This window comes from Arvicanthis niloticus, chromosome 10, assembly GCF_011762505.2.
Source record: "Arvicanthis niloticus isolate mArvNil1 chromosome 10, mArvNil1.pat.X, whole genome shotgun sequence".
Classification (NCBI taxonomy): Eukaryota; Metazoa; Chordata; class Mammalia; order Rodentia; family Muridae; genus Arvicanthis; species Arvicanthis niloticus.
The window spans coordinates 56,373,199-56,391,551 of NC_047667.1; the positions used below are offsets into that span (position 1 = coordinate 56,373,199).

At 40.4% G+C, this 18,353-nt stretch overlaps 1 protein-coding gene across 4 annotated transcripts in view; it reads right to left on the bottom strand.

The window, feature by feature from the left end:
- Positions 1-5,287: 5,287 nt before the first annotated feature.
- Uap1 (UDP-N-acetylglucosamine pyrophosphorylase 1) overlaps positions 5,288-18,353 on the bottom strand; it is a 35,845-nt gene continuing 22,779 nt past the window's right edge. For 2 of the 4 annotated variants that reach the window (XM_034513422.2, XM_076941565.1), the window contains exons 6-11: positions 15,842-16,035; positions 15,218-15,358; positions 14,056-14,244; positions 12,764-12,814; positions 6,690-6,756; positions 5,288-5,839 (exon numbers count right to left, since the gene is read on the bottom strand). In XM_034513422.2, coding sequence (XP_034369313.1) covers positions 5,747-5,839; positions 6,690-6,756; positions 12,764-12,814; positions 14,056-14,244; positions 15,218-15,358; positions 15,842-16,035 — 735 coding nt within the window. In that variant the 3' untranslated portion in view covers positions 5,288-5,746. The remainder of the gene's footprint in view (positions 5,840-6,689; positions 6,757-12,763; positions 12,815-14,055; positions 14,245-15,217; positions 15,359-15,841; positions 16,036-18,353) is intronic. The other 2 variants (XM_034513423.2, XM_034513424.2) reach the window with 2 other exon arrangements.

Below are 18,353 nucleotides of genomic sequence, written 5' to 3' on the forward strand. Positions count from 1 at the left end.
TCAACAGTTGGTGCCTAAATCCTGACCCCAGCTCAGATCTAGCGTCTGGTCTGAACTGTTACTACCTAGATGTGCATCCTTAAGGGAGTCACTTCTTTTGGAACCTCAGTTACTCATTCGCAAAATGAAGCACTCAAACTAAGTACTCTAGCCTCCTGCAAGTGGGAAGAGGAACAGAAAGACACGCCTGTGGGGCCGGGGGGTGGGGGAGGGCAAGATGGTTAGGGGTAGAAAGTGGGTTGTAGGAGGATTCGTGTTGACCTTCAGTGCTCCAAAGCCAGAGCTTCTGAACCAAGGCTTCATCCCAGCATTTGTTCCCACAAATGCTGCCCTCTGCTGCTCAGACATAACCGTTCCACAAAAGCCACAAAGAACCATGGCCTGCCAAGACAAGGCCTCAGGGGGACAGCCGACTCTGACTCACAGGAAATAGTCTATAATACAGTCAGAAGATGTGAGGAACCAAGCCTGCCAAAAATAGTCTGCTACAGGGCTTCGAATATTACCCTCATGTTTTATGTTTGCTCATGACAGAGTTTCATGTATTTCAGACTCGCTCCAAACTCACTATGAATTTGAGATCCTTTTCTGCCTGCGTTTCTCAGGGGCTGTAATTACAGGTGTGCACCACCATACTTGGGCTGACACCCTCATATTGTTAACCTCAAGTTTTCTTTATACTAGTCCTCTGACAGCTTGGCATATTAGAGCTAGGTTAAGTCATGGGGGGTTGGGGAGACAATGGCTACTACATTGTAGAGGATTTCAGGTTGGGGGAGGGGCACAGAAAGTCCGGATACATAGATGTGTCCAATCTTTGGACATTGTGGCACAATGTTATCACCTACTGAGTGATTTAAGTTCTTACTGACTTAAGAACTAAACAATCAAGTAACAACCCCTCACCTGACAGGTTTTGACTAATAAATGCTGATTGAAACAGTACTCTGAGCCTTTAATTGTCTCTCCATTTGAATATGCTTATCTTTGAGAATGAGCTCTCAGGTGTCTTCTCTTCAAGGGTAGTCTGTTTTCCCCTGCAATCCCTACAAGACACAATCTTGTAGGGGTTGCAAGACACAGATTGTAGGTTGACTGTTTTTCTTCCCATCTCCTGTATGTGAGTTATCAAGATTTCTATTGCATTTCCCAATTGCTCAAAGGAGGGGGTTGGGCAGGACCTTGTGCTCTCAGGCTCTCCTCTACTGTGACACTCTGACTTGTACCAAAGTCGGGCTGCCAGATGCTCTCTACTCTTCAGTATGTCTTTTATGAAGAGATAAACATGTGCAAGAATGTAGGAACCTTTTCCTTGAAACAATTAGATTTGCCTAAATATAGCCCAGTTCTCTCAAATGTTATTAAGTATTCCCAGACGTGCTCTGCTGTCACACTCGCGCACGTGCACTCACACACACATGTGCACTCACACACACAAGCACCTACCTTCCCAATAACAAGAAAATGTCATCCAGGCCTGGGAACAATTGATTGGTCTTCAGCTGATGTTGCATAACCTTGTCAAGATCCCCATTATTTTGCAGTAGCTCAAGTATGGCCCTGCCCAAAGCCATCTGGCCACACCATCATCTGGCCCTCTGTCTTCTTGTGCCATGATCATTCCCAATTAAGATACCAAAGGCTTGCCAACTTGCCTCTTCCTTGAACTATTGATGGTGACGTTCACAAAGAACAGTTGATGTCTCTTCTTAGCTTTTCCATTTCCTCTTCAGCACAAAGAACTTCAACCTTGTAAAAACACAAATGTTTCCTTCTGCTCCTCTTCCAAACACTTGTTGTGCTCAACACTTTCAGAACACTGTTTGGCTTGGACCGCGTGGCAAGACTCTACAGCCAGAAGACTTGGATTTTAATCCTTACTCTCCCATATCCTTGTAATGAAATTTTAAGTTATCCAAACCCCATCTTTGACCAATGAATTATAATATATCTTGAAAGAAAACTGCATGAGGCGTAAAGTGGGTTTCTTCTTAACTGAGGCAGAACTTCGAAGAAAAATAACAAATCTTAACTGTTCAGTTTTAGGGTTTTCTTTGTCTTTAAATGGCTCCATGACCATGGCCCACATTCAGAGTATTTCAAAACCCTGGCAAACTCCCCGTGCTCCTTGCTCAGCTGACATCCCTTGTATAGGACCTTGCTATTCTGTTTTTCTAGCATGAATTCATTTTTGCCAATTCTTGAGCACGGCATATTTGAAATAATGTCATTGTTACGAGGTGAAGATTTCTCCTCAGTACTCATCTTCTCAAATGAAAAGTCAGCCCAAAATTTTAAACATACATCTAGCCTAGCGGTGATAGAACACGACAGAGACTGGAACCGAATAGCACAGGCACTAGCCTCCTGTTTACTTCTGTGATGTGAACTTTTTAAGTTTGTATGACTATTTGAGTGTGTGGCATACATTGATTTTGTTAGAACTTAGTGATCTAACAGCAGTCTATTAAACATCTATATTCCTACTGTGATGAGATGTTAATTTTGTGTTAACTTCATTAGGTTAAAAAAAAAAAAAAAGCCTAGAGAGCTGGTAAAATATTCTTTCCCAGTGGGTCTTTAAAGATGCTTGGAGAGGAACAGGAAAGCGAGTTGGAAGACATCAGCGTATGAAACTCTGAATCAGTATACTGTAAATATCAGCATCTTCCATGTGGGAATTACTGAGGGCCTGTGGAGACAAAAAGGTGGAGGAAGCACGCATTTGCTGCTTGAGCTGGGACAGCCATCTTGTGTGACCCTGACACCCTGACTGGCTGGGACGTACAGTATTCGTTCTCTATCGTGACTATCAATTGGAATTATACATACCACTGGCTTTTTCAGATGTCAAGCTTATCACCAGTAGGCCACAGAACAGCTTCTTCATGAGCCAATCTGTTAGGAGAAATCTCTCCGTAACTCTGAAGGGCTATCCATCCATCTCCTGTTTATCTATCAGTCTCCTTAGGAGTGCTTTCCCTGGAGAACCCTGACACAACAGAGTTCTCGAGAGCTCCTGCTGCCTAGCTCCAGTTGATGGTGGTCACTGTTTGCTCGTCTAACTTCTTTCTTAGCACTAAATTAGCTTTCTGTATTACGAATTTTTTTCAATGAAATGAAACGTATTAAGTAAAGGACCGTCATATTTTTTATGTCTCCACAATGCTGGATATGTGATAGACACATTAGACCTCACTGGCTGCCTTTTAAGCATCACATCTCAATGTGCATTTCCTAAGAAAACGGAGCTGCAGAGAAATGAACAAGAATTCCTCAAAAGAAACTGTGCAGCAAAGGCTGATTGTCTAATTAGAATTTCAATGGTATGGAAGGGTTGAAATTTTACAGGTCCAGAGCCTAATCTTGGACTATCTTTGGCCCTCTGGGTGGCTATTTTTAGCCCACCTGTTTTAGACCTAACATACTGTGACTACCAGATTTTTTAAAATAAAATAAAACCTTATGTATTAACAAAACCCTAGTCTGCCAGCCAAGAGGCTAAGAGTTATCAGACAGCATAAGGCTTATAACAGATGTCTCTGATTTATTTTAGCCTTCTGTATATTTGAAAAGCACCTTGATTTACAACTTTTTTTATTTTTAAGTTTTACAATAAAGACTTCAAAAATACTTCCACATTGGAACATGAAATTTGGGGTAACCTAAATCTGTGTTCCTGGGCAATGATCACTCATATTTGACTCCAGAATAAATTATCTCTTAAGACCGATGAGGCAAAAAATGTGGTTTTACGTCAACAGAGACTGAATTGCAAAAACACCTGTCTCAGGCAGTAGAAAAGCAGACTGGAAAGCTAACCGAATGGCTGGAGCTCAGTCCCTTACATTATGTATGTTGTCTCTCATCTCTTCTCCAGAGCAGACTCTGCAGTCGTGAGTCACCAAGAAGAAATGCTCGAATAATCTAGGGCTAGGAATGAAATCTCCATCATTAAAAGCCTGGAGTGGAAGGACTGGAGGTCGGGATTGACAAGTCTTTTGTTATCTTCCAGTGGAAGTCATGGAACACCCAGGGGCTTTCAAAGCATTGTTGCTACCAATCAAATGTTCATAGTTTGATCTGAGTGGGCTTTAACTATGAATTCTGTCACGAAGTCTCTGCTGGTGCCAAATGATTTCAATTCCTATTTTAGAGATACTTTATCCAGCTCTGCATATGGAAGAGGTCGAGGCAGGACTTACCAAGAACTACCTGTGGTATACATGCTTTCCCCACACTGTCACGGCTCCCAGACTCTCTCCTTATTTGAGATTGCCTTCGCTGTTCCTCTCTAATAAACATACCACCATCCCGGGTCCCATGCCTCCTTTTCCCTGGGATGTCTGGTAAACTGAAGACACAGGAAGATAAATAACAAGTAAATGTTCTGGGAAAAAAATGAGGCTGGATCCCACACTCAGGTGCTTAAAAACTCAATCCATTTGGAGCTCATTCCAAAGAGAACTTAAGTTCCATAAATCTCTTAAATAGATAATAGTAAAACTGGGCTGTTGAAATAGAAAATATGCAAGATATACTAGGTAGGTCTTAGTACAAAAACAAAACAAACAAACAAAAACCAAAGATAAACACATAAGCTCTGTAAAAAGTGACATTTAAAGGTTCACACTTGGTCCATCTTACGGGAGCTTATTAATAGAAAATAAAATGTGCCAGTCTCTAAATATAATTTCTATACTCCTGCATTTACTTAGATGTAGGGGGACAAAACATGTTATTTAAGTGCATCCACAGTGCTCAGGATTTTCATGAAAGTGAACTTTTAGATGATACAGTTTATCAACAGCCATGACTTCTGGCCCATACTGAGGACTCACATTTGCCTCTCTGTCTTCTATTCTAAATTAAAATTGCATTGATTGCTTTGCTAAATTTTAAATGCTACAAGATATGGAGGGACAATAAGGTAAATAACTGATTTAAGCATGCTTCTCCATCTTGAATCCTAGCACACTGTCTGGGTCATTCCTTGCTGTAGGAGGCTAGCCCATGCATTTGGTATGGATCTGCTTTATGGTATTACTACCACCACCACCTGCCCAGCCAGGAACCAGAAATGTCTCCAGCTGAGCCAAGTGCCCTTTGCAGCTGGGGAACATGTTTGGTAGAGACTGGAGAGTGACAGAAGACAAAGTCCAGCACTGCTGCCTGCTGAAGAGAGCTGTGACTACGTCCACTTGTTTTTAATGCATTATCTCAAAACATCGCCCAAGGTTTGTATTTTGCTAATAGAATTTTCTCAAGGTAAAAATAACACTGCAGAGAAAAGAAGATAATTTTATTTTGCTGTCCAGTTATTTTCTTAAAAAACTTTAATGCTTGATAAAATAAAACAAAATTTTAGTACCATAGAAACCTTTTGACATGTACGATGACTTATCAATATGTACAACTTCAAAACCAAACGCTTCCGGTTCCAAGTGAAGTCACTCTGAGAATCCCAACTAGAGTCAGCCTGCAGAAGTCTCCTGGACGGCCAATGTGAGCCTCAGCTTGGAAGAACTTAGACAGTTAAAAATATAAATAAGACCTTCAATGAGCTGAGAATCATTTAAAAAAAAAAAAAAGATGCTTTTAAAGATGAAATCCAATCATCTGGATCTGGGAAGTCTGTGCTGTTTATCAGATACTAGCAAGCAAAGTGAAACTCTATGAACGTTCAACTTGAGCTGTCCTGGAGAGGTCCGCAGGCTCACAAATTCCTCCGGTGGCCCGTTAGAATTCATATGCCATTTTTCACCAGCTCATGAACTCCATTCTCATCGATGATCAAGGGTGCGTGGAACTCCTTATCTGCCACATAACCTTCAAGCCCCTACAGGAGTGAAATGACAAGTGTCAGGGGGGTAGCAGGCCTGTGCTCCACAACACTGGCCTAGTAGCGACATTTAATGTTTACAGTGTTGTGCCAAAAGCTAGTTAGAAGGTAGAACTTAGAAGTCAAACATTCACTTCACATGCTTTATAGACTAGGCTTAATGGCTGATTTATGGAATCATAAGACAAATGTAAAAGGAAATAAAAAAAATAAAAAATGTTGATTTCTTTCTTTTTGGTTTGTGTTATTTTTTAATTGGCTATCTCTGCTGCTAAGCTAAACAATAAGGAACTCCAGGAGAATTTGTGTCAGCAGAGCAGCAGTGAACGCCACTCCACAGTGCGCACATACCAGAGCCAAGTGTCTGAACAAAGCAGATAGATGCCTAGGAAGGAAACTAACATTGCATTAAAAAAGCAGCCAGCCAGTTATAAAATACTTACTTCATTTTTAAAAGCATTAATACATAGGCGGCATTAATGGGTAGGTGAAGCGTATTAAACGTTATAGACTTCTGTTAATGGCAGGTAGTTCACTTATGGTGTGGATGAGACACAGCAGAAATTCTCAGGAATTCAGAAAACACAGCTCCTCTGCTCACTCCGTGGAGGAGCTTCTCAGGAAAACACTGCCTTCTCTGAAACAACTCTCCTGCAACCTAAAGCAACACCAGGCCCCTGCTTTGTCAAGTTTATTTTAAGATGGTAAGTAATAAATATATTCATAGGCTACTAAGTGCTGATCAAAGTGTGTGCGCTGTGGCATGATCCATATGAGCTAATTAACAGGTGACATCTTCAAATGCTTATCACTTCTCGGTGATGAAGAGAAAGCGGAGCAAACTTACTTCTCCAGCATAAGAGATGAGGGGAGAGATTTCACACTGGATCGGTACATCATTGGCATCTTTCAAGCTAAGAAAAAAATACATAGGCATGTTAAAAGATGCTACTTCCCAGGTTATTTGCTAGTATGAAAACACAGACCATAGTCTTCCTCTGAAAAGCTTGCAGGTAACAACATTCTAGTTAAAGAATGGAGCCTACCCTGGAGCCTGTTCTCCACTAAATACCCTGAAAGCTAACACATTATCATCATCAGACACAAACTACTTGAACAGTACCTATAATTCCCCAGCTCTTTATATATCACCCTCTCACACAGTCTCAATTCCAATCTCAAATGTTCATTAAAAAGGGACTGCTGATTAGACATGCACCACGTGCCAGGCCCACTGGTATGTCTCTTGACTCCTTCACATTTATTTTAATTCTCACAAAGCACAACCTTGCAAGTCAGATCCTAACATTGACAAACACTCTAGAGTTGCACTGTCCACACAGTAACCAAAGCGCTACTTAAACTGAAAATTTCAAACTTTAGTTTCTTGGTCATAACAATCACACTCCAGTGCTCAGGAGCCACAGGTAGGTGATGACAACCACACTGGACAGCACAGATAGAGAACATTTTGTTCTTTGTTCCATGATTTCCCAGCATAAGATTTTCTTATAGAATCTAAGTCTCCGTATTAGCTATTTTATTAATATGTCTCAAAACCCAGTGTTACCAAAGGAGCCTTTTAACGCACTAGGGCAGGAAATGCCACAGCAAAGACAAGGGCAAAGTCATCGTTTGCCCATTCTAGGTCACAATCTGATACTTTATAGATATTTCGAATTCTGAATTTCTATATAGTCTAACAATAGTCAATAAATAGTGTTTTCCTTATAGTCAGTCTGTCAGGAGCCATAATGGACAAGCTAATAACTAGCAGGTGATCATCCTGAAATGCTTGCCTTGGATTATTATATAATCTGAGACAGGTGAACCCTTATCCAGCAAGGCTGTAAAGGACTCATTTTAGGAAAGATTCCTGCTATTAATATGCTTTTCCTATGATTATTATTAAACATATGTGACAATCACTAAGCAATAGCATGCCCCTTTGGAGCAGATTTCTGCAGATCCACGAAGATGCACTGTCTTGTAGTGGTGCTATATAAACAAATAGATGACTTCTTAAGTCTTAATGATGATCCTATAAGAATTCCTAAAATTATATCAATGATTATTAAGCTCCTATATAGTGGGACTGCTATTAGGTCCCTTTCTGATAGTCAAAACTGCAATGAGAACTCTGCCAGTCCCCAAGTGCCATCAGTTAATTGCTCTTAGATGGTAACCAGATTTTCTCCTATCAGAGCACATTCCAAGAGGTTGTAAAACAATTAGCCAAAGGTCACTAATAGGGAACTAACTAGGGACAGAAGATAAAATATTGTTTGGGTTTATCTATACAAAGCTTCACTAATTTCTTAGTTATAGTTTTAAGCCTTCAGTGAACCTGTGGCGCTGAGACAGGTGATGGATGTTTAGCCAGATAATTACTCCTAATGGATATGCATGTAGACATTCTCTGCTGTAAACTTCTATTCCAATTTATGATTTGAGTTTTGGTGTGAACTTGTGATGAACTTTGTACCATGTGACCATGTACTCTGAAGGGTTCATAAGTACTGAAGACAAAGACAAACAGAGAGTAGCTGTAGTTATAGTAGTCATCGTAGACGTAGAGGTCCTTAGGAGCCATTTCTCCCTTCCTTTCCTTTTCCCCTGACTAGAATTCTTTCCCTTAGAACTTTCCCCTTATTAGAATTTTTTCCTTTTCCCCACTCAGGACCTTTCCACTTTTCCCCTTAGATAGCTTTCATAGGATACTTTTTACACTTAGTAATAAACTCTGTAATAACTTCTCTAAGTGTCTCAGACTAGCAGAGCCCCACAGTTCCTGCTGAGAGAGTACAAAGGCCATTTACCTAATCCTCTGCTGTTAGGCTATAGGTGTTAATCACCTAAGCCTGCAGTCTTTTACCCTCAGAAGTTTTTGGGAATTTTTAGAAGTACAGGTCAGAGAGCCAGAAAGCCCTGAGACCCTCAGACTTTAAAGCCATCACCAGAGCCCTACTCTGTGCATCCTGCCACTCTCCTGCCACTTCCCTCTCTCAGCAGGGAGGCTCCCAGCATCAGTTTTTGGAGAGTGGTGCTATCTAAGAACCTTGTCAACAGTAGATTCAGAAAGCAGATCAATTTGTAGATTTCGTGCCTATCAGGCACTAGGCTCTGGGTTCAGTCCCCAGCAATACATAAATCATGCATAGTGCTGGATGTTTGTAGTCCCAGAACTCAGGAGGCAGAGGCAGGAGGATCAGAAGTTCAAGGTCTTCCTTGCCTACACAGTGAGTTCAAGGCCAGCCCTGACTACATAAGGGTGCTATCATGGCACTCTTTAATTGGACTGACAGTCCACTTAGCAGGGGGTAAATCATACCCAGAACTCAAAATTTAGTCAATCATCCAAGGCTAGTGAAGTCATAGACCTCAGAGGAGCAGCAACACTGACCATTTTACTAAACAGGCATAATTTCTAACTATATTCTAAATATCCATCCTTATACTAACAGATTAGCACAGCTCTCATCTTTCTCAAAAAAACAAACAAACAAACAGAAAAACCTTTCTTTACAACAACTGGTCAAAATACAGAGGAAAAGTGATTGTGGGACACTCTGCCCCAATTAATACATCTCCAGCTCCTGCAGCAAAGGCTAGGGGATCTCTGAGGAGGAGACTAAAAGACGTTAAAATCTAAACAATCAGGACAACTGTGATATTGTGTCTCCTAGAAACAGAAAGGAAGCTTCACCCATGATACTGCCACAATATGGCTACCTGAACAAGGACAACATCAATAGACATGCTGACATGAAAGAGCAATCTCACCTGGCCCCACCCCAGACAAAGAACTATAGGCAACAAAGGAATTCTAAGAGCAGGAGAAACAATCTTTCCCAGGGATAAGCCCTCTAATTGATTATCCAATACCAAGTGGTCAACCCTAAAATTATATACATGCAAGTAACACTAAACATACTAGGGCAGAGAAGGCTGTAATTTAGGTATTTACATATATGTGTGTATAAATGTACATAGATATGTATATATAGACATACAAACATAAATACATGTATACATAAATATATTCATACATACATACATCAACAAAAGGCCATGATTTTGAGAGGAACCAAAGAGGGATGGGGGATGTGGGAGGGGTTGAAGGGAGGAAAGAGAAGGGGAAAGTGATACAATAATATTTGAAAAGGATAAAATAATTTTTAAAAGAGGAAGGAAAGATGAGGGAAGGAAAGGAAAAGAAAGAAAGGGAAGGCAGATTGAACATGACCGTATTCCGGGCATTTGAGGAAGCTGAAGAAACAGAACACTATTTAGAGTCTCCAAGAGTAAATATTACTTATGTCATACGTCAGAATAATCGCACAGTGTCTAACAACATCTCTTAATTTTTATGGCTATGTGCCTTGAACCCAGTAGGCTGTGAGGAATGACTAGTCTCTCTTGCATGTGGACACTAACTGCTGCAGGCCTGGGAGCTTGCTGGAGAAATGACTAATCCAATTCCTAAGAAAATGACAGTCTAGTGTCAATAAAAGAGTCATATGTCTCCCCACATATCTGCCATATTCTTATGACAAGGACCCTCTGACCCCTCCGGAGAAGCTCAGTCAGACTAAACCAACTATGGAAAATGAAGGCATATCACATTGGTAAGACACACAGCGCTCAGTTCAGTCAATCCCCTGAAATATTCAGTCACTATGATGACAATGTGATTTTGAACCCAAAAAATAAATATATAACTGGTCTAAATATATAACTTCTGTTCCCACCCTGAAGTGATAGCCCTTGAATCCAAGTGGGAAGGAACTAAGAAAATGGACTTCAATAGGCAAACTGAGAGGCCCTGAAGGAGGGAAGACAGAAGTAGTCATCACCAAACCTAGACACTCAGCTTATTGGTGAAACCACCTAATACCCAACTGGCCCCTAATTCTCTCACCAAGGAAACTTTTAGTAGCTAACAGTAAGTTAAGATGAAAAATAAAAATATCACTTTAGTCAAGCCTCCACATACTTGCTTTTATTCTTCAAAGTACCTCCAACCTATTTTTCTATGTCTTACATGAAATATTTCCATTTCATATTTCATTTTCAAAATTTGTATTTATTATTGGTGTGTATGCATGTGCATGTGCATGTGTGTAAAGTGCACAAGTAAGCTTGCCATAATGGATATGCAGTGATCAGAGGACAGCAACTTTGTGGAATCCTTCATGTAGATTCCAAGAGTCAAACTTAGGACATCAGACCTATGTAGCAAGTGCCTTTACCCACTAAGCCATCTTGATAGTCTTTTATATCTCATTTTCAAGGAATTTTTTCAACTTTCTATAGGCATCTTTTGATATCGAAGATTTTAGTAGGAATTACTTACAGGTCCATGGTGTCATTTGGTCTGATTATCCTAACATAAAAGGCAGTAGGGAGAAACACCAAAGAAAACTATTTAAGTAAGAATAATGTTTCTGAGTCTTAATAAAAATAGAATAATATTGCTTTTAGCTGCACAATTAAAACCTGTTTCATTTTGAAGGTAACAGCTATGGTTCAATAAGAAAGAAACTCAGAGTCAAAGCAATATGTCTTAAATTATAAAAGTAGTTTGTCTACATACTAAAAATAATGAATGAGACAGAAAATGACAAAGGGTTCTGTGCCCAGCTCCTATAATGCAAGTAGTAACAGTTTTCTATGACTCCTGGAAGAAACTAGAAAGATCTATAGGATGAGGTCCCTGGTCTACAGCACCACAGAGACATAATGCTCACAGGTCCTAGTCATGGAGGCACATGGATGGAAAGAGTAATCAGGGGTAGCCTTACTTCTGAGACAATGTCCACCTTCAGATCCTTTTCCATGAACTCATTCCCAAATTAGCTGAAAAACCTTAAAATTCAAACTAAATCTAGTAACTTTTAAACTTATTTTTAAACTTGTATTTTATGTGTTCAGGTGGTTTGTCTGTGTGTCTTCATACCACATGCATGCCTTGTTTCCAGTGCCCAAGAAGGCCAGAAGAAAGCATAAGATCTCCTGGAACTGGAGTTACAAATAGTTGTGTGCTGCCACGTAGGTGCCGAGAATTGAACCTGGGTCCTCGGCAAGATCAGTCAGTGCTCTTAACCATTGAGCCATCTCTTTAGCCCCTAAATCTACTAACTCTTAAACGGCAGCAAAAACATCAGCTGACCTTTTAACTATAAAGATAATAGCAAAAGTAATACAAATGCCACAATAGGAAATCTTGTCACTAGCCGGGTGAGAGAGGCTGTGCTATCTCTAGCTATAAAATGGCCTGCTGATAAAGAACAACAAAAGCTATATACTAAATAACTCAATGTTAAAAACAGTGACCTAGCCATATATAGTGGCATGCGGCTATAATCCCTGTACTTGAGGACACACAGGAGAACAGAGTTCCAGGCCAGACTTGGCTGAAAACCAAAACCTTTCTCAAAATAAAAACAAAGCCAAAAAGTGTACAAATAAAATAAGAGATGTTTTCTCCATATTTGCAGCTGTTGAATATCAGGACTAGTCAAACCCCATCCTAAGAGCACATATATTCAATTAAGCACAATACATTTGCAGGATGCTGTTTTCACCCAGCTTATGCTACACAATATACAGGGATCCAACTTTGTTCTCCCTGCCTATAACCTGCCCTGGATCCCATGGCTCTCCACATCACTGTGGGCTCAAACACTCGCGCTCAGATTCTTTAGTAAAGCATGCTCCCCACTTCCTGCATGCACAGAGATTCTGAGTTAGTGTTACCCAGATTACCTGCCACCAGGAAAGCAGTGCACCCACACACCAGAGCTTCAATCATCTTCCTCCCAGATCCCCAAAAGGCAGAACACTAAACTACAATGCCAGTTAGTATGGAGAGAAGCACAGCCCCATCACCATGCACTGCAGGCAGGCTGGTATATTTACTTGTGATTGACATCAGCTGTGATGGTCTCTGACTTTCCGCCTGTAGCACTGCTATGTAGGAATAAATAAGCATTAATGGGAATGGAAACAAATAATAACAATGAAGTGGAGCTGAAAAACAAACTTAACCAACGACATGTCCTTGTAGTGAACATAAGTCTGGCACGGTGAGCAGTAAAAAAATAGACAAATAAAAATAAATCACAAAGCCAAACTCAATCAAAGATGAGCATGAGAATGGTGTGACATGTCACAACACAAGCCTGCTGAGAAGGCAGAGCCTGCCTAACTGGCCTTGGGCTAAAAGACAAGCTAGCACTGTTCCTCCTAGTAGAATCCATCATGGGACAGTGCACTCCACTGCCCAGTGGCCCAGTGTTTGAGGCTTTTTAGCACTCTGGTACATGCAGCCAGAATTTTACCTCTTAAGAACAAAAATTAAGCCAGGTAGTGGTGGTGTACTCCTTTAATCCCAGCACTCAGGAGGCAGAGGCAGGTGGATTTCTATAAGTTCAGGGCCAGCCTGGTCTACAGAATGAGTTCCAGGACAGCCAGGGCTACATAGAGAAGACTTGACTCAAAGGAAAAAAACAAAAACAAACAAAAAGAACAAAAATTAAACAGCAAAATAATTCACCTAAGTACAAAAACACAAAATATTTAGAAAGGGACATTTCTAGGTGCCAGCAACTTTTATTATAAGATAAAGGATTTAGGTTAAAAGTGTTTTATCTGAAATGTGAAAAGCTCCAAGTGCCTTTTTTTTCTTATCATCTAAAACCCAAAATACTTCTGAGGTTTTTGGATCAGTGAATGTAGCTGCCGTTCACTTTCCTTCAAGGCACCTTCACTAGTGCCATGGTGAGAGTGTGCAAAGCACAGACTGTAGAAGAACGTCCTGTAAATGGACATATGGCAGCAGAAACAACTTCCGTGTTTAAGGACCTTTCCTGTAGTACAGTGTATTGTTACTGACTTTGGTCACATGACACACTGAAACCATCTGACCATTATTTAGTAGAAATTATTTCATTGACACAATAAGGATGTTCCAAAACAAACAAAAACAGAGAGCTCTTCCAGAGCTTTCTCTTAAAGAGAACTGAGACTGGCATTCTCTTCGTAATGGGCAAAGCTATGGTCACTTTGCATCAGTAACTACTTACACAAAGCTACTTTAAAAATAAATAAATACATAAATAAGTAAATAAGCAAGCAAGGTCTAGGGATACATCAGACAGAAAAGGAAGAAGCTCAAAGCAGTACACACACAAAAGCAAAGGCATACTTACCGGGGAATGGCTGGGAGGCGGGACCCATTTTCATCTATGAAGTGTCCCCCAGCATTGAGGACCCAGCAATGGTGAAGGGACATCAAAGCATGCCTTGCAGTAGTCGGGTTGTCCTTCCCATTCTGACTGTCTGCATTCTTGAGCGGAGAGAACTCATCTTCCCGTAATACTTCATACACCACAAACTTCCTAGGGTGGAGCCAAGGAGACTTCACTCAGAGGGAGAACAACAACTGTCCACCCAGCCCCACTCCTCCCAGAGACTTCACTCAGAGGGAGTACAACTGTCCACCCAGCCCCACTCCTCCCAGAGACTTCACTCAGAGGGAGTACAACTGTCCACACAGTCCTACTTCTCCCAGCATTCCTAAGTCTTTAAGACTCAGTGACAAGTGAAGAGAATTTCTTCAGCCAATTTCAAGTAATCACAAATAATATTTATCACTAATACAAAGAGAAACAGAACTTTTTTTCTCCTTTGAAAACATAAACTCTTTTCCACAACTCTCATTTTACATGAGAAAGAAAAGTTTAACATACAAAGATCACATGTTTTGAGAGAGGCATGAGTAAGGCATGTGGGAAGCAGACAGACTTACACCCACAACCCAAGCTTTCAGGAGGTGGAGGCAGAAAGATTGGGAATTCAAGCACATCCTGGCTACAGAGCCTGGCCTACATGGACCCTGACTGAAAACAGCAAACAAGACAGAAAGGGGAAGGAAAGGAAGGCACACAGCTGTGTAAGGGTGATGTTAGACACCTAGCCTGTTCTCGTCATCTTCACACTGGCTAAACCCTGAAACATCTATCTCAACGTGCAATGTGATCTTTATAGTTCACTGAACATGAACAAGTCAGTTATGCTAAACAAAACTGGACAACTATTTATATTAATCTCTTTAGTGTCTCAGTAAAAAACAAATGACTTGAACAGTTTTGTAAAAGACCTAGATAATGCCAGTTGATTTTTGTTTTTCAGTTGTACTTTCAGGCAGCACAGAGCACAGCTCTGGAGTAGCTTTCGACTGGAGAATGACTCGTGACCAAGACATCTGCCTGAGACACTATCATGTGATTCCTAGCACAGCTTCTTGGCTAACAGTAAAAAGCAGCATTTTACAGCATGTATTTGATCCTACTGGTGCTATTCAAAGCATACTTTGCAAACTGGAAGATGTCGAAGACAAATTTTTCCATCTTTATTCCATTTGGCTTGTCTGGCTTAATTAAGTGCCCCTGGGAATCCACATATGGGATCTTCTTTTGAGCCACATGGTGCTGCAACTGAGGTTCATAAACACTAAGAAATAAAGGGGGGAAAAGATATAATCACTTTTCAATTCAAAATGTAAAAAATAAAAACATGAAAATATTCAAGCAAATGTGTATCAACAAGCAACAACTGAAATTTTCTGAGTGAAGAGCATTTATGAAGTTTTAGTTCATATGTAAATTATTATATAACTAGATTCCTCCTCGAAAATTTAAATAATGATTTCTACATTAAGAAAAACACTCTAGACCTGGCAGCCCACGTCCGGCACTTGGAGGCAGGAAGACTACGCAACAGAACGAGCCTGCCTCGCAGACCCAGCTCCGACCAAGCGACAGCTCAGGAAGAGCAAGCACAACGTGAGGAGCTTTCCCTCTGAGAACATCCATTCTCAAGATTACACCTGAGTTCTGTGGAGCAGGTTTGGGGTTTCTACCCAGCTCCCCAAAAGGTTCAGTTTCTAATTAACAACAACAATAAAAACAATCAGGGGCCCTATGTTGTCCATACTTGACAACATCTTTCAGGAACGGGACAGTGAAGAAGTGATTGGCAATGTTCCCCGCGTTGAACAGCAGCCGTCCATCCGAGCCTCGCTTCTGAGCTGTTGCCAGAGAGATCTCACTGTATTCCACCACCTGGTACACTCCGTCCACCCGGCAAACCACTCCAACTGGCTCCGTGGGGTTCGTTTTCTCTACCACCTACCCATCAAACAGACAACAGCAAGGGAAGAAATTTAATGAAAGGCTCTTTCGGAAACATGCCATCTAAAGGCCACCTGCTTATGTCATCTTTAAACTCAAACCAAGAGAGGGTGTTAACTTAATTTTTATTAAAAATTAATTATATTCTTTGACAGACTTCTTTTCAATGAGAAATGAGGGAGATCATGTCCTCACTATATATCACAAACCAAACCAGAGCAAACACACCACTGCCAACACACACCCCGAGGAGACCTGGGGGCAGTGGATGACTAGATGAAGAGTCTTCTCCAAACATCTTGTGTTTCTAGTTTAACTTATCCTTAACCACACTCAAGTACTTAGAAAATAAATTAAATTTCTCTGAGCATCTTAACACAAAAGCTGCAAGGACGGCATTCTCTTTTCTTCTCTCTTTCTTTCTTTAAAGTGCCCAGCTTATTTGAATTATTTCTTGAATTTTCAGTCAACAATCAAGTGTTTTTCTTATGTTTCAGAAACCTAGATAGATAAAAAAAAAGGTAAAGCAGGCAAGTCACCCAGCTCCCACTCCAACTTTAATAAGAAGAATAAATGTATTCATTACATGCTGCCTTATCCACCCAAGTTATCCACTTCATGCTGGATTTCAATTGAAGTACAAAAGTCTGTGCCCTTAAATTTTATGAAAACCAGTGATCTGCTCATTTAATGATGGCTCTGAGCTGACAGGAGAAATGGAGAAAGAGTGCCTATCAAATTCCAGGGCAGAAGGGTAGTGGTGGCGCACACCTTTAATCCCAACACTCAGGAGCCAGAGGCAGGTAGATCTCTGAGTTTGAGGCCAGCCTGGTCTACAGAACAAGTTCTAGGACAGCCAGGGCTACAGAGAGAAACCTTGTCTCAAAAAAACAAAAAAAAAAAAAAAAAACAAAACAAAAAAAAAAACAAAACAGAGAAAGAAAAAGTCTGAGGGCAAAAATAAGAACATGAAATTCTTACCATCCCTCAGGTGAGCCTCACCTGTTACTCCTATAATCTCTTAATATCACTGACCCTAGTCAATCACCTGGAAGGAAACTATGGCCCAGCTACACATTGTACTAACATAAAATCAAGGTTCAAGCTGAGCATGATGGACACTGCTATAATAGAAGCTCTCATGAAGCTGAGGCAGAAGGACTGCTTCAAGCATTAGGCCAGCCTGGATTACAGAGTGAGACCTAATTAGTTAATTAATTAAATGTTCAGATGAAGTGACTAGCCAATGTGAGAATCAAATAAGTAAAAAGAATAATGGAAGACATTGTTTTATAATTCAGTGTGTAGCAGTGTTTTCAGAAATCTGCCCTAATCTGAAAAGTATACCCTTATACTTTTTGTAGTTCATATAAGTCTATATGAACTATTACCAGTCATCGACTAACTTCCTAAAATACACAAGGCCAGATACAGTGCAATCTCCTGCTGGCAAGCAAAGCGACCAGTAAGTACTTCATTTGCATAGCACTTAGAGGCACAGACATAGGCTGGCTGCATGGAGGGATTCCTGCACATATAAGAGCTGGCACAGTCAACTGTTTGTCACCCTAAGGGGCCACAGCACTGACTGGAGAGAAACTTTTAACCAAGGAAGTGGATTAAAATGAGAGAGAATTTTCAGAGGTTTTAAAGTGCACATGCGGTTTATTTTCCAGTCACCACTCTGCATCCCCGCAACTAACTAATCACAAGAGATAGAAGTAACTGTACCCATGTACATTGCTCACATCTACATCTACAGGCAACGGCTTTGCTTCCATAACTATTGACATCGACATAGTATAAAAGTCTAAATTACAAGAAACAATTTGCCAACTGCATAATATTACAAGTCAGTTGTATTATAAAGAAAAAATTTTATTGTATAAAATTAAGAGAGCTGATCAATAGTTTAATGTTTTGAAAAGCAAGAATCCAAGATAATATAATTAACTATAATCCCTTCACAAAATGATATCCATTAACAATGGCTCCTAACTTTTTATGTTTGTGCTTTTATAAACTAGTTTATTCTTCAACTTTCTCACTCCATAAAAGAGTACTCAATGCATTAAGGTAGAGGAAGAAGTTACAATGTACTACAAAGAAATTCACTATCATGCTACTAATCACTCCCTAATTAGAATGTGTCAAAACACAACACCTACACAACTCACTGAACATGGAGATGCCAAGCTTGTACCTACACAGTCTTCATCCTTATGTTCCAGTGTCTTTGGTATGGAAGGTGCTCTGTGCTCCAAGTGAGAAACATAAACACCAAACCAGCCACAACCCCTTTATTACAATGATGT